This window comes from Salvelinus fontinalis, chromosome 40 (genome assembly GCF_029448725.1).
Source record: "Salvelinus fontinalis isolate EN_2023a chromosome 40, ASM2944872v1, whole genome shotgun sequence".
Lineage (NCBI taxonomy): Eukaryota > Metazoa > Chordata > Actinopteri > Salmoniformes > Salmonidae > Salvelinus > Salvelinus fontinalis.
Genome location: NC_074704.1, coordinates 21,946,986 through 21,963,321, shown reverse-complemented (window position 1 = coordinate 21,963,321; position 16,336 = coordinate 21,946,986). Strand labels below are relative to the sequence as shown.

General features: G+C 44.1%; 2 protein-coding genes across 2 annotated transcripts; one reads left to right on the top strand and one right to left on the bottom strand.

The window, feature by feature from the left end:
* Window positions 1–14,475, top strand: LOC129839250 (envoplakin-like). The gene is made up of 22 exons (XM_055906557.1): window positions 1–213; window positions 3,504–3,603; window positions 3,723–3,877; window positions 4,227–4,350; window positions 4,651–4,782; window positions 4,902–4,943; window positions 5,265–5,426; window positions 5,618–5,725; window positions 5,925–6,020; window positions 6,267–6,380; window positions 7,052–7,198; window positions 7,559–7,713; window positions 7,836–7,936; window positions 8,272–8,432; window positions 8,959–9,095; window positions 9,224–9,362; window positions 9,654–9,847; window positions 10,016–10,166; window positions 10,283–10,366; window positions 10,479–10,586; window positions 10,738–10,830; window positions 10,950–14,475. Exons 1-22 carry the CDS (start codon window positions 161–163, stop codon window positions 14,337–14,339), a joined length of 5,946 nt encoding a protein of 1,981 aa, XP_055762532.1. The 5' UTR covers window positions 1–160; the 3' UTR covers window positions 14,340–14,475.
* A 385-nt stretch (window positions 14,476–14,860) lies between these two features.
* On the bottom strand, window positions 14,861–16,221 carry LOC129839252 (CST complex subunit TEN1-like). The gene is made up of 3 exons (XM_055906560.1): window positions 16,121–16,221; window positions 15,689–15,846; window positions 14,861–15,618 (listed from the first exon to the last, which is right to left on the bottom strand). The coding sequence occupies exons 1-3, from the start codon at window positions 16,207–16,209 to the stop codon at window positions 15,455–15,457; spliced, it is 411 nt and encodes a 136-aa protein (XP_055762535.1). The 5' UTR covers window positions 16,210–16,221; the 3' UTR covers window positions 14,861–15,454.
* Between the last annotated feature and the right edge of the window lie 115 nt (window positions 16,222–16,336).

Sequence of the window (16,336 nt, the reverse complement as noted above, 5' to 3'; positions counted from 1 at the left end):
TTAATCACAGTGCTGACACCAACGGGGACACACAGTAAAATACGCACAGGTAGTGTGTGTCTTATCTGTGACAGTGAGAGAAGAACAGAGAGTGTGAGGGGACCAGAGAGACTTGAGTTCTGTCCGTGGAGTGGAACTTCCACTCACTAAAAGATCCAGGATGTTCAAGAAGAAGGACAGTAATAGCTTGAAGGGGTCCAGCAAGATCAGCAAGTGAGTCTTTAAGGAAAGATAGCAAACTCGGTCATGCAACCCCCTCCACTCCACCTCCTTCCTCCTTTCCTCTCCTTCTTCCTAAACTTGGATTTGTTTCATATCTCCTGTGTTTGCTGTGTTGTCCTCTTTCTCATAGAATCCACTGGAATCTCCTTTGTTTATTTCATTCCTAACTCCTGGATAATGGAGATTGGAAGATAGATGGTTTACTGTGTGTTTTGGCATGTTGTTGTAGTCAAGAAGACCAACTTTGTTCTATGTAAAGATATGAAGAGAAGTTTTGTTTGTCTCTTTGGTTGTCTTGATGTTATTGTAGGTTTTGCGGGGTTTTTATGTGGCCTTAGGTCAGATTCGCTCAATCCCCTGTTTGTGTATGTGTGTGTGTGTTTTCAGGTCACGTAAAACAGATTCTAAAATTTGATGGCGTTATCAAATGGTACGACTCATTAGATTCACATTGATTTGGTGACTATTCACGTCATTATAACATTGCCCGTGGAGGGATATATGATGGGGTCAAGATTTCTACGTTACCACGAAAGAGTAGGACATACAGTACTTAGATAAGGTAGATAGGGACACATATTTTTATCAATGTTCATCCCTCAATCAAGTATGACTCCTATGTCAATGCGTCATCAAAAGCGTAGCCTGTAGGCCTACATTAGCGATGAATCAAATGTCACCCGATTCGAAAAATATGAATCACTTGAGCTTCCCTAAGGTTGAAAATCCATCCTGACCTTTTGTTTTGTCTCACCCTCAGCACAGACCGCTTAGCACCAGGACGGATGGTGTTTATGTTGAGTCAATGGAGACGGATGTTAATGGAGATGTAACCTGTAAGTCTATGGGTGTAACACGGGTGAAAAGACTCCCACGAGAAAGATAGGAATGAAAATGAAGCGTGAACACATGGAAGGTGTGTCAGTTGATCATTGTCTTATAGTATCCATGCACGACACCTGGACCGAGATGAAAGATAGAGGGGATGACCATTCAGAGAGAGAGAGAGTGAGAGGAGTGCCACTAGTGTGTCTGATGGCCCTGCTGATCAGGGCAGATAAGACCTCTGTCTGTGCTGTTCAGCTGGTTTCTCCACAGCCTATGGGTGTTGGCTCACTCTCTTGCCACGGTGGTGCAAATGGGATATTTAAAGGGAAAGTCCTTGTCTGATTGATAGACTGCTTGTCTTTCTGTTAAACACAACTGAAACATCTGTATCAGCACTGTGAAGGGTGCCACAGTACAACTGTTGATGAAGCATTTAATCGCAGTGAAGATACTTTAGTATAGTAGGTCAATCTTAGTTATGGAGGAGGACGTTCGTGTAAAATCTAGGCCAGGGCCTGCATTTAATGTGTATAAGGCACTTAAGTATCTCTACTTGCACATTCATCTTCTGCACATTCTACCATTCCAGTGTTTAATTGCTATATTGTAATTACTTCGCCACCATGGCCTATTTATTGCCGTACCTCTCTTATCCTACCTCATTTGCACATGCTGTATATAGATTTTTCTATATATGTGTAATTCTGTGTTGTTGTATGTGTCGAGCTGCTTTGCTTTATGTTGGCCAGTTCGCAGTTGCTAATGAGAACTTGTTCTCAACTAGCCTACCTGGTTAAATAAAGGTGAAATAAATGTAAAAAAAAAAGAATTGTGTTTACCCAATCCATCACCTGTAGAAGTTGTCATTGGAGGGATGGTGGTGTTTAAAGAGGAGGTTTGTGACATAACTTCAGTGCTGCTATGGTCCATAGGGGCAGGTTGACGTGAAAACACAGATCTACGGATTACTGAATCGGTCATCTTATGCTGCTGGTACAAGCATATGTAATCTCATTACATCATAATACATGTTTAACTGTTGATAACAGAACTTTCATTTCAAAATGGGAACATGGGCAGAAAGGAGCATGGGCAGAAAGGAACATGGGCAGAAAGGAACATGGGCAGAAAGGAACATGGGCAGAAAGGAACATGGGCAGAAAGGAACATGGGCAGAAAGGAACATGGGCAGAAAGGAACATGGGCAGAAAGGAACGTGGGCAGAAAGGAACATGGGCAGAAAGGAACATGGGCAGAAATGTTGGGGTCGTCGAATGTAGTCAGTTCAGCAAATTCAACTACACAGTCAAAATAGTGGACTATTTTCTACACATGCACTGAATATCATCTGAATTGGTGAAACTAATTGATCCCAACTCAGATGAACAGTTGTAAGATGACAGTTACATACAGTATTTTACAGTTTATCAGGAAATCTGAATAGCCTGGATTCAAAGATGTGGAAAGTATTCAACACACTTCTAACCCTCTCTGGAGATTAATGCTCTACCTTGAACACTACCCTGGGGGAGTACCCACTAGGTACCTTGAACACTGCCCTGGGAGAGTAACCAATAGGTGCCTTGAACACTGCCCTGGGAGAGTACCCACTAGGTACCTTGAACACTGCCCTGGGAGAGTACCCACTAGGTCGGCAGATAGAGAGCAATACAGGTAGTCACAGTCACAGAGAGGGAGTGACAGGGAGACAAACAAATAGTTGTTGTGGAATGATGGAATGTTCAGCGTTTTGGGAATTCTCAGGTGGGGCAGTGGAAGTGATTCACCCTCCTGTTGATCCCAGGTCGTCACCTCTAGAGAGGCCATTGGGTTCAGTCCCAAATGGCACACTATTCCCTACATAGTGCACTACTTTTGACCGGAGACATGGTCAAAAGTATTGCAGTATGAAGGGAATAGGGTGCCTTTTGGGACTCATTCGTGGTTTCAGTTCAAGAGTGTTGTCTTATGAAGGGCCAGGAGTTTTTCCTGAACATCAAGAACCCAGTGCCCTAGTTATAGATTCGAACTATGGCCCAGAGTTCTTTCTGGTCAAGTCACATAAGAACTCCTGGTCCTAGCAATACATTTGGACTTTTGTTAGTCTTGGACAAAGTGTTGATTTTGGACAAAGGGAGTTCACGGAGGACAGCTTCACACACATCTACTCTGTGTCGCTATCTATTCTTAGCCTGTGGTTTTATATCTAATGATTTTGCGTGTTAGGTTTTGTAATTGGATAGCTTCCACAAGGATAATGGCCTCTGCATCCATCTTAAATGTTTAGGACCTTGACCTTCATTGGTCACTTAAGTCAAGGACAACAACTGAAGTGCTCGATTCAGACAGAGATTCCATGTCCACATTCTTCTCTCTGCCTCTTTCCTCTTTGCATTTTGTATCTTCTTTGCTATTTTTCTAAATCAGATCTTTAACCTTTGCCCTCTAAACAGGTCCACAGCCAACGACTTGGCCTTGGTGATTGCACGGATGCAAAAGAATTCCGACCAGGTGGAGAAAAATGTCCTCCGTGCCGAAGAGCTACTGGCTGTGGTGAGATGACGGTCTCTCTCTTTCTTTCTCTCTAAATAATAGTGTGTCCATGGACTTCAATTCTGGCCACTAACCATTCTGTTGACTCACCTACTGTCTTCATCCCCATTGCCATGTAGGATGCAGAGAATGAGAAGAAAAACCGGCCCCTCCAGCACCAGAAAGTGGTGGCAAGCAACCTGTCTGAGGCTGAGGGCCTGCTGAATGACCTCTTCCTGGATGTGGACAAGGCCAAGAAGTGCAAACACCCCCAAAGCAGCGAGATAGAGAGCGAGTGAGTGACCTCTTCTAGGCCCATCCCAGGCACAAATGTCAATTCAATGTTTATTCTACAATTTCATTGAAATGATGTGGAAACAACATTGATTCAACCAGTGTTCCCAGTGGTATATCTCTTATGAACGCTGATATCATTGGGGCTCTTCAGCTGCTTCAAAAATATTAGTCTCTGCAGAAATCCATTTTTCCCTTTAAGACATTTGATCATTAGGGGATGCAGTAAGGTCCATCTGGATTTATTTACTAAAACGTGTTGCTCTTGCCAGTTCTCTTTGTTATCATGCTCATGCTAAACATACTAAACGTCTTTTCCCCTCCCTCCCTCAACCTTTTGTTCATTCCAGTGTCAGTCGCCTCCATGACCGCTGGCTAAAAGACTGTGCCTTCTATCGTGCCATCTATGAGCCTGTCAACGATGTGGAGCTGAAGCCCAGAATCGACTGGGCTTCAGTGCTCAATCAGAAACAGGTAAAATCAAGTGTCCTCTTCATCTTTGGCAACTAACTTAAGACCAAGCCTCCATATTGTAAACATCCTTATTAAAGCATGGTGCGCTTCCCCTTGACAAACTGTTCTGTTGACCAATCCAAGCTGAAATTGACTTCAGTTGTACTATTTATTGACTGACTTAGCTAACACAACAGTACACAACGTTTAGTTCATCGTTACCCTACAGTTTATGTTCATTTAAGATACCCCTCTTTAGTTTTCTTCTGAGTCTAATTGTGTCCATGACTGACCATACCGTTCTGTGTGTCTGTCTCTCAGAGGGAGGTGAACACAGAAGAGTACGGGCCCACCATGGCTGACCTGAAGAAGCAGATCGCTGCCCACAACATACTGCACAAGCAGATCGAGGCCTACAGCTCTCAGCTCAGCAGCAGCTCCACCAGCACCAAGGTAACCCCTTCAACTCTCTCCTCTCCGTGACGATGAATTCCAGGGTTCATGGATTTAATGGATGTGTTTGAAAACGTCTTGTAGCTAGTGACCATGACAACAATTGATTTGTGTTTCAGGAGGAGTATGCTGTCATCAAGAAACAATACAACAACCTTTTGGTGAGTCATAGTTATCATATGGGTACGATGAAATCCAGAGGAGGCTGGTGGGAGGAGGTATAGGAGGACGGGCTCGTTGTAATGGCTGGAATGGAATAAATGGAACAGAGTCCAACACGGGGTTTCCAAATGTTTGCCGTGTTTGATACTGTTCCATTTATTCCATTCCAGCAAATTACAATGAGCCCATCCTCCTATAGCTCCTCCCACAATCCTCCTCTGATGGGATTTCACTTTCAACCAAAAAGTAATTGTAACACATGTTCTCTTTTTGGTGTGACTCTTTACAGTTGTTTATATAATATTGTTCTATTCCCACAGGACAATTCAAAATGGCGGCACCACTACCTAAGCAGTCTGTATGACTATATGCAGGGCTGTAACAAGGAGCTGGCCTATCTAGGAGACGAACAGACAAAAATCCTGAAACAGGACTGGAGCGACCACATGTTGGACCCTCCGGACGTCCGTAGACAGTATGAGGTGAGAGTCCATCTCAGGGGTCAAATAGAGTGTCACTCAATGTCAATAAGACTCAATAATATAACAATAAAGTATGAAAATGCTGCTTGAGGAGGTGCTTCATAGGTTTCTGGCATGGATGTACATTTAGTTTTCCATTACTGAAGGAGTCATGTTCAGTGACATCATATTTCTTTTTTGATCTCAATCAGAACTTCAAGAACAACAGCCTGCTGTCCCATGAGAGCGAAGTGAACAAACTCCAGGATGACGGAGATCGACTCATTGAGCTGAAGCACCCGGCCAGCACCCCAATAGAGGTACATGCCAATAACCAATTTCAACTTTAAGTACACCTCCCCTTGTAGACTATTACCATTTTACATTGTCTTCAGTCAAGAATCGATCACTCTTCCGTAGATTAGACTTCTACATTTAGGTCCACCAAGTTTACAATGTTCCTGAAAGATATCGAGATTTTCCCTTTACGTGATGGCTTTATCTTTATACTCGTTTCAGGCTCAGAGAGATTCTTTGCGGAATGAGTGGCAGAAGTTCCTCAACCTGTGCATCTGCCAAGAGACCCATCTGGATTACATGGAGGATTTCAAGAAGGTAAATGTCACTCAGAATACATTAACAAGGCTTCTTAGTATCTACATCAGTTTAGAATAATATTCAGACTTCCGTCTTTATTGCCAGAATGGAAAGGGTATCTTCTGTTTGGTTTTGAACCAGAAATGTCCCTAAGCACATTAGCATAGACATTCAAACTACAGCATGATCAGTAAGCTGGATAGGTCAAAGATACTGTATGTGAAAAAGATACCATGTTCTGATGTGTTGTCTGTCCCTGTTCAGTACCAACTAGATGTGGAGACACTATCGGAGTCTCTGAGTGAACTCAACTCTAGCCTGAAGAAAGTGGAAGGCTCAACTGGGAGGAGTAGCTCAGCGATGACTCTGCAACTGGAGGTAAGAGAAGATATCCTTTATTAGTCCATACTAGATGGAAATTTGTCTTCTGCTTATTTCCAACCTCTCTGACACATCTCTGACACATCTCTGACACACGCATGCACGTGAGCACGCACACACACACACACACACACACACAAAAAAACACAAACAAGCAAACACAAATATAGGTAATGCCAGGATGTGAACACTGACATCTATTGTACATCTGGATGCAGTTCCAATCTCATTGAATCTTCGGCGTTAACTTGCGCAGTAAACTTTCAACACACCCATGAATCATAAAGATGCTACATTGCATTTCACATTGATACAAATAAATACAACTCAGGCTTTTACCTCTGCACATTTATTATCAATGTCAAATAAAAATATGAAAAAAACATTTTCAAGACCATTCTTTTTTCTACAGTGTCAATTTATGGGCTTTAACTCCCTGCACCACAATAGAAAAATAAATGGTAGTGTGTGTGTTAACACTTCACTTCTAAAGACATTACATTTCTTTCACACATTATCAAACGTTATCATGACATTACCATACTACATTATTTAAATAATGTGAAGAAAAATGGTTATGCTGAAATGCAATGCAGGTGGTCCCAATTTCACCTTACCACTCTCTCTCCTCCTCTCTCTCTCTCTCTCTTTCTTTCTCCATCTCTCAGGCGGAGGAGAGCACGGTGCAACACAACGAGCAGCTCCTGGCTGACCTGAGGAAGAGGAGCACCGCCATCGCCCCTCTCAAGCTGCGCCGCTACCCGCCCACCAGGTCCACCACCGTGGACGCTCTCTGTGACTGGAAGACTGAGAAGGTATGACCAGCTGCTCTTGACCTCTCACCTTTTAACTTTGACCCTGTCCTGGAGCCTCCACCACAGGTTACGGTATGAAGCGGGTTCGAAACCTCTGTAGAATCTTTGATAAAGCTACTAAGTAATGACGTGACTACTAGAATAGAATGCTCTACCACTGCACTGAGAGGTGTGTCAAGGCATGCAACGTAACGTAGGCTCATGTAAACATCACAAAACCAAACATTACTGCAACTAGGGAACTCACGAAAGTAAATTAGAGTTCCTAGATACCTCAGTATTGGGCATTGTGTTTGTAAGATGAAAAGGAATATTTACATGTGATCCATTCTGAGGAAAGTTCTCTCTGTGTTCTTTTAGGCTGAACTCACTCGAGGGGACAAGTTCACCCTCAAGTCGAATTCAGACGTTGAGAACTGGGACGTATTGACCAGCAGTGGGGCAACCAAAACCTTTCCAGGGGTCTGCTTCCTGATCCCACCCCCTGACCCAGAGGCCATTGCCACCGTAGACCTGTAAGCAACAGGAGCATATGTCATTTATGTCAATTATATGACATGCATATGGACAATAATATGTCAATTTTGTGAATTAAAATGTCTCAGTTCTAATGATTTTTGTGTGTGTGTGTGCACAGACACGGTGATGTGCTTGACGACATCAAGAAGAGGAGGGCTGTTTATTTAGGCACAATGAAGGACAAGATCCGTTGTGTCGAAGAGAAACCCGTATACACAGGTGAGAAACAGTTGCTCTATTAATCCCAGTGCCCCAAAACAAAGCCTTCCAAATAACTCTGGAACTGCTACTGTTACTGCTATGATCATTAACTGTAAATAAGGAGAAATGGCTTCTCTAACTTTTGATTCAACCTTGTCCCTAGACCACATTGTGATATCACATTCAATTCATCACGTCATGTAAACCCCAAGCCAAAGGGTATTTATGGGACATGTGTACATATACAATGTGTGAAATTAACCAAGGCTGCAGATAAAATGGCACCCTATTCCCTACATAGTGCACTACTTTTGATAAGGCCAGATTAGCATTGCCCTGTGTTCCCCTCATAGCTCCTCCGTCCAACCCCAAAGCTAAAGCCGTGGCCGGTCAGCTGGATAAGCTGGATGAGGACCTGGTCAAAGCCAAGCAGGGCATGTTGAGCCGTCTGAGAGCCCCACTTGACCGCAGTGACCCCACCACCGACCTGGCCAAGAGGCTGAAGGAGCAAGAGGTGAGAGAGAGAGAGAGAGTCTTGTTTTCAACTTTATTGAGACAGATACAAGTGGAAGTGAGCAGGAAGACAGAGAAGGAGAGAGAAAGTCTTGTTTTTAACTTTATTGAGACCGATACCAGAGGAAATGAGCAAGGAGACGGAGAAGGAGGGAGAAAGAGAGTAGAGGTGGAGCCGGGATTCGTACCCACGCTGTGGAGTGATATGTGTTGCAGGCCACATTACCCACTAGACCAGCCTCAGGCACAGTCTAAGGGGATATCCAAAATGGCACCCTATTCAGCTACTTTTGATAGATAGAAAGCATGTCTACCAGCCATTGTAACTGTACAATATATCTTCATGCTGGTTGACAAGCTAAATCTGAATAATTATAGATTGACATTGATGGATTCGTGCCTCCTAAAGATGATGATGACAACGATGATGAGTCTAATGACTATGGCGATGAGGATGATGATAGTTATGCTATTGTTGGTGAGGATGGTACTGGACCCTAATGATACGGTGGTTGTATCTCTTGTAGAAAGCAGCAGATGCTCTGGCAGCTATGGAGCAGCCGAAGTTGGAGAAGGACGTCTCCAAAGGTCTTGCAGCCAAACTTCAAGCTACCAAGGACAAGCAAGATGGCATCGCAGCCCTGGCCGACCTATTTAACAAGAAGTACGACCATTTTACAAACATACATTATCACCGATCACCTGTCTTAGCGATATGTGATCAGAAAATAGCATCAAACAGCAGATCTTGCTGTTAATTATATATTATTTTTGTTGTCATTTCTTCTATAGGACTAATGCATCTCTGAACCTGGAGAAGCAGATCAAGAAAGTGGATGGCATCGTCTCTGGCTTTGAGGAAAAGCTGAATAAGGATGGCCCTATCCCAGATGTCCCCAATGCTATTCAGGCCCGTACCCAGGAGATCCAGGTGGGTGGGACATTACCAGTGCACCCTATTCCCTATATAGTGAAATACGTTTGACCAGGACCATTGCCTACACTGCCTTGGATTAGTGTGCCATTTTGGACACACCTCAACTGTCTTAAGAGAACCAAATAGATTCTACAGTATCTTTGAACAAATTGGACCAGAGAATACCCTAGTAGTTGACTTGAAGTAATAAAGGACTGTATCATTTGACTGCACATATCAGTCATCCCTTCTAATTTAGCTAAATGCACACCACCAGGACACATATATCATATCTGTTCTCTACAGAGTCTGCGTAAGGACGTGGCGGGCTCTCAGGATGAACTGAAGAAGCTGGGCCAGGACCTGGAGACCAGCGAGCAGCTGTGTAGTTCCCTGCAGCAGGGCTACCAGGAGTACTGCCCAGACATCCATCGCCAGGGGACCCAGGTCAAACAACTACAGAACCGCTACTCTAATGTCAACAACCAGCTGAAGGAGAGGTGAGCCCAGGGCCACTTGTCTGTTAGCTGACGTTGACTACACACACCATGTCTGCAAATATATGGTGTCAAAATAGTCCATTTGTTTGCTCGAACGTCAGATGAACAGAATAATTGTTTTCAGTTTGTCATCATGAAAGTATTTTTCATTGCGTTTTTCTTTCTCAGAGAGGGCCTCTTGCAAGAGGCTGCAGGCAAGCACCAGGAATTCCAGAACACAAGCAAATCTCTGAACTCCTTCCTGAAAAATCTGCCTGACAACAAGATCAGCCCCAGCGATGACCTATCACAGGTCAACTCCAAGCAGACCTCCCAGAAGGTCAGTTTGTTTGTGTTGTGTGTCAAGAAGCTCTGAAATTGTTGACGATATTCTTAAAATATCATTGTAAGACACATATTTTGCAATCAAGTTTAATTTTGTAATTTTTATTGCAGAGGGTGGTGGAAGACATCAAGAGGAAGGGAGACGACCTGGATAGAGTGGTTGACCTTTCCCAAGATTTGCAGAATATCCTCAATGTAAGACTCTGATTAAGTTACATTATCCTACTGCATCACGATTAACCTTTTATTTGTGTAACAGATATTTGGATATTGAATAACAAAATCTTAATTTCAACTGCTTGTGCAGGAATATGAGGTCAACACTGACAAATACAGCAGCACCCTCGACAATGTGGGAGCCAAAGATTCCAAAAAACGTCACACCTCCACCCTTGCTGATACTGTGCAGAACCAGGTAATACATAAGGAATGGAAGTCAATCGACACAAATTACATTCATGTTTATCCACTTCTATGCAGACCAATGTAGGGCGCATCATGTTTTCCTGCATGTTTTCTTGAGCACTGTGAGCTGAAGGATGTCTGTGCTTCTTTGTATATTACAGGAAAAGGCTGTGGTGAACCACTATGCTAAAACATCAGCTGAGAATGACCAGCAGCTCAATCAGATGGGCTATGCTAAAAACCTCATCGCTCAGGTGAGTTGGAAAATCTAGGTGCACCTAACAGCTTTCCCACTGCCAATTTTGATAAATTGAATGTGTTTAGGATACAAAATTCTGAAAATGTTGACCTATTTTTTGTTTACTTTTTGTAGAAACATGAGAAACAATCCATAGAACCAACCCTAAAACCAACCATAAACATAAAGAGCCTGCAGCAAGAGTTGAGTGCGGAGAGCGATAGACGCAGCCGTGCTGAGACTGACGTGGCGAATTTCAGGACCAGGATGCTGTCTCTGAAGAGCCGTAAAGGGATGCATCGAGTTGAGGAGAAGGAGGTACTCGAGTACTACCGCGACCCTAAACTGGAAACCGACCTAAAAGATCTGGGTGACCAAATCCACAAAGAGGCCTTGAAGCGCAGCCGTACCCAGGGTGAGATTGAGGGTGTGAAAATCAAAATCGCCAATTTTGGGGACGACCTCAAGTGCATCAAGCCCAAACTGGTGACTAGAGAGGTGACAGAGTTTGAGAGAGATCCTCAGTTGGATGTAGAAGCCTCCAAGTTAAAAGATGAGATCTACAAGATAAAGAATGAGGTTCGAGTAAAAGAGGGAGAAGTCATTCAACAGAAGACAGAGGTCACCATCCTGAATGCTACAAGACCCAACATCAGGGAGAAGGTTATGAAAAAGGAGGTGATTCGATTGGAGAAGGATCCAGAGATGCTCAAGGCTGTTAAAACATTTGAAAAGGAAATCGCAGATGAAGGCCACAAGAGCAAGACTCTGAATGACGAGATCTTCCAAACGAGGAGCCAGATCAATGCATTGGAGAGGATCATTCCCACCATTCAGCCCAAGATGGTCACCAGGGAGGTGAAGAAAGTCGAACAGGACCCTGAGCTCATCAACGAATCCAAGAGGATTCGATCAGGCCTAGAGGGAGAGAAAATTGAGACGGACTCTCTGGTCAAGGAGGTCTCTCAGCTCAAAATTCGGTATAGCGAGGTGGGGCAGTGGAAGCCCAAGGTCGAACTCAAGGAAATCGTCAATGAGATCTACCGCATAGATCCACAAACAGAGTTGGAGATAATGCGTCTGAAGAAAGATGTTCAAGACTTGAACAAGCAGCGTTCTGACTTACAGGACCAGATCACTCTGGTCATGGTCGATCTGGAAGCCCTGCGTTCCAAGAAGCCAAAGGTGGAGCTGAAGGAAGTCATCCAAGACGTGGTGAAAGAGGAGAGGAGCCCTGAGAATGAAAGAGAGATACAAAGGCTCAATGATCAGGTGAACCATCTGCACCATACTTACAATAATGTAGAGGACCAAATTAACCTCCTGAGAAAAGAGAGGGACGAGTGGAAAGCAGAAAAATCCAAGGTGGAGACAAAGCTTACGACCAAAGATATCTTCAAGTATGAGGACGATCCGCTCTTGGAGAAGGAGGCTGATCGGCTGAGGAAGGAGGTACGCGAAGAGCAACAGTGTCGCCGTACCACTGAGGAGATGGTGTTCGACCTGCAAAACAAGTACATCCAGCTGGAGAGACAAAAGCCAGAGGAAAAAGTGGTGGTGCAGGAGGTGGTGCGTCTACAGAAGGACCCCAAGCAGATAGTTGAGCATGATAAGCTTGGCAGGAGTCTGGATGAGGAGGTTAAGTCCCGCCGGCAGCTAGAGCTTGAGATGCAAAAACTTAAAACCTTAGTGGAGGAGAAGGAGAACATCCTAAAGCAGAGTGACGAACATCAGAGGAAGATTAAAGTGGAGTTTGAACTGAAACAGATCAAACTGCGCATCAAAGAGCTTGAGAATGCCCCACCGCCCGTCGAGGAGAGTATCGTTGTCGAGGAGGTCCTGAAAGTTGAGAGAGACCCCAGACTGGAGAGGATGACCAATGGTCTTCGCTCAGACATGGACAAGGAAACCAATGACGTCCTGAATATTCAGAGAAACATCAGGAACACCAATGTCAAGCTTGAGCTCCTTCAGCGAGAAAAGGCCATTGAGAAGACAGTGTACAAAGAGGTTATCCGTGTGGAGAAAGACCAGGCTGTAGAAGCAGAGAGATACCGCCTGAAGGGCTTGGTGTCTCAGGAGAAACATGCCAGGCAGGACCTGGAGGAAAAAATCAAACAACTCTCTGATAAACTCAACCGACTGAATGGCACTCAGTCAAGCACTTCTCGGGAAGAGACAAGTCTCATTCTGGCCAGGGACACCTTGCAGAGGGAGAAAGACAACCTCACCCGGGAGCTGAAGAAGTTGGAGTCTGAGAGGCAAGACATCAGCGTATCGTTCCAGCAGCAGACCAAGCTGATGAGCGAGAGAAGCCAGATCAACAGGCAAAAGAGCGTCAAGATGGAGTCTGACGTGCAGCGTCTGGAGAGGGAGATACTGGACGAGAAAGACACGATCCACCAGAAAGACAACACCATCAGGGAACTCCAAAGGGACAAGGAGAAGGAAGACCATACAGAGACCCGGTCAAAGGAGACCAATGTCTCCACTAAAATCACCATCTTGGACCCTGATACTGGCAAAGAACTATCGCCATATGAAGCCTACCTGCAGGGACTGATCGACCGTACCCAGTACATGCATCTGCAAGAGCTGGAGTGCGATTGGGAGGAAATAACTTCCATGGGACCTGATGGGGAGACCTCTGTGCTGCAGGATCGCAAGAGCGGCAAGCAGTACTCTATCAAAAATGCCTTGAAAGATGGAAAACTGACCCAGTATGATCTGCAAAAATACAAGGATGGGAAAATGCCTATTTCAGAGTTTGCCCTCCTTGTCGCAGGTGAAAAAGAGAAACAGCCCAAGTTCAACTCAATCACATCAAAGCCAGCATCCTCGCTAAAGTCATCTCCTACCAGCAGTGCCCCTGTTCCTGCCCCGAAGGAAAGATATCCTATCGCTGGTGTAATTGACACAAACACTGACACATGCGTCTCCATACGCAGTGCAGTGGCCCGCAAGCTGATCGAAAGCGGCACGGCACAAAAGCTGTTGGAAGCGCAGGCTGCTACAGGGGGCATCATTGACATCAGCAACAAGGAGAGATACTCGGTCCACAAAGCAGCCGAGAGGGGCCTCATCGATTCGAGCCAACTGCAGAGGCTACTCAACGCCCAGAAAGCCTACACTGGCGTGGAGGACCCCATGACCAGAGAACGCCTGTCGGTGGGAGAGGCCGTCTTGAAAGGTTGGATGCCCAAAGAAACTGCCCTGCGTTACATGGAGGTGCAACACCTGACGGGAGGGCTGGTAAATCCCAACAACACGGACCGTGTGGGCATACAGGAGGCCATTGGAGCCAAAATGATTGACAGCACCATGATGAGAGAGCTTCAGGACGAGTACAACTACGCCAAGGAAATTGTCGACCCCACAACAAAGGATAAAATCAACTACAAGCAAGCGATGGCCCGCTGCAAGACAGATCCTCAGTCTGGCCTACTGATGCTACCTGCTTCCTCCAAAGTGTCTGTCAGCAGCTACACCCCTACATACAATTCTCATCGATTTTCTTCGAGATAATAGACCTGTTAATAGTATGCTTAGAGGGTATTGTTGTCTCTAGGGTGAATAATATGAAGTCAAATTATATTGTATAAACATAAATATCAATACTACCCAGAATGTGTAATTTAATTATGTCTGAAAATACTGCATAGCTCACTGTAAGGTCATGATTGTTGCTGCTGAGTTGCTTTTGTTTACCAAATTTGTTTGGAGATGGCAGAATCTACTTTAAAAAAGGAAAGACACAAAGGAGTTTTGTTTTTTTGTTTATCCTTGATATGATTGTTTTACTAGAGATGATGGGACATGGTGCAATGTTATTGACTAAGTTTTGCTTGTCTATTTCTTATTATTCCCATGTCTTATTATTCTCCTGACACTGATCCTTTTAAATGCAACCTTGATACTGTATCAAGAAAATAATTATTAAAGATTAGATTGTCAACGTGTGCTTGCTTCTTCATTTCCAACACAATAGAAGAATTAACTACCAAACAAAGCAACATGATAACACACACCTCGTCCACAAATACATCTAATATCAAATCAAGAATTTATGTTTCTCACAAAGATACATTTCCAAACGACATATCAGTTTTCACTCACAAATGTAAACATTGCATAAATGGCCACATCGAACATTCTCTCTTATCTTAGATTAGCTACAATAAGAATGTAAGTATGCATTTTCTTGACCTACTTCATACACCTGACCCAACATTCAGTGAACCTGCCAAACTCTGTCAGGAGGAAGAGGGTGTCTTCCAGAACTGATATCGTATGACAAAGGCAGGACTTCACAGTGCACCAGAACAAGCAGCTTTTATGTATCAATCAGGATTTCCTCAGAAGTCTTTTTATAGCATTATTCCACCCTTCGCCATTCTAAATTAGCTAGAGGCACAGTCTCATAATCTTTGACATCTCCATGTAATCGGCTATTTGGGAAAATGGCCCAACCATAATAAAATATGACCTTTTGACACAATCCATCTGAGGTATAAATGAGGTCATATAAACATTACAACATGTACAAAAGAACATTAAATTCAACCTGGTTCATAACTTTACACCAGTAGCACTATATCAGTGCAGCAGTTGTGACAGATGAATTCTTATTTGGGTCCAGGTCAGAGAGGAGCACGTGGCTGAGCAGCAGTAGCAGCATCTCCCTTGCTCTCCCCCCTCTCTCTGAAGTAGCTCCTCTGCTCAGTGACACCTCTCTGTAGCAGGGCTAGGTTCACCCCATCCACACAGTTCAGCACACGGGCATGGACCATCACACCATCACCTCCTGTGAAGAGATAGGTACGTGGGTTTTGGGAGTTACAAAGCATATAAACCAAATAAAAACCTAATCTTACCCTCTGCTTTTTCAATCTCGCCCAGAACTATGTACTGGGCTCCAATGATGGGGTCAAAGGGTTCCACAAATGGAGTCTGAACAACAACTTGGTGCTGTCTTGTTGCATGCTGGATAGACAGTGTAGCCTTCGATTCCTCTGGTTGGTAACTCACCAATCTAGAAAATGAACTAGTCTGTTAGCCATGCAATCCAAAAGGGATAACAAATAATTTAAAAAAAACTACGATTATACATGGTGTGTTTTAAAGATAGTACCAGAGGCGGCTGCTGACGGAAGAACGGCTCATAATAATGGCCGGAACGGAGCAAATGGAATGGCATCGAACACATGGAAACCACGCGGTTCATGTATTTGATACCATTCCACTGATTCGCTCCAGTCATAACCACGACCCCTTTCTTAATAACAATTGCGGTAGACACTCCTCACCTTCCAAATGTTCTCACTGAATCTCCCTCCTTGACTGCACCAATGTTGATTTCCCAAAGGAAATGAAAGACTGCAGGTGCTGGAAGCATCTTCTCAATAAATTATCAAAGGGTAAAATAGGCCAAATACTATAAAGATGCCAGATTAGTGTTTTGTTCGTAATGTTCAAGGCCGTAATTGTTAAAGGCCGTAATGTTTCACAACGTCACATAACGT

Coding starts and splice junctions, on each gene's coding strand:
- LOC129839250 (XM_055906557.1), top strand. CDS start 161: ATGTTCAAGAAGAAGGACAGTAATAGCTTGAAGGGGTCCAGCAAGATC. Junction 5,726..5,924: donor CGGCCAGCACCCCAATAGAG/GTACATGCCAAT, acceptor TACTCGTTTCAG/GCTCAGAGAGATTCTTTGCG. Junction 10,367..10,478: donor ATTTGCAGAATATCCTCAAT/GTAAGACTCTGA, acceptor CTGCTTGTGCAG/GAATATGAGGTCAACACTGA.
- LOC129839252 (XM_055906560.1), bottom strand. CDS start 16,209: ATGCTTCCAGCACCTGCAGTCTTTCATTTCCTTTGGGAAATCAACATT. Junction 15,847..16,120: donor TCAGTGAGAACATTTGGAAG/GTGAGGAGTGTC, acceptor TTCATTTTCTAG/ATTGGTGAGTTACCAACCAG. Junction 15,619..15,688: donor CGAGATTGAAAAAGCAGAGG/GTAAGATTAGGT, acceptor ATCTCTTCACAG/GAGGTGATGGTGTGATGGTC.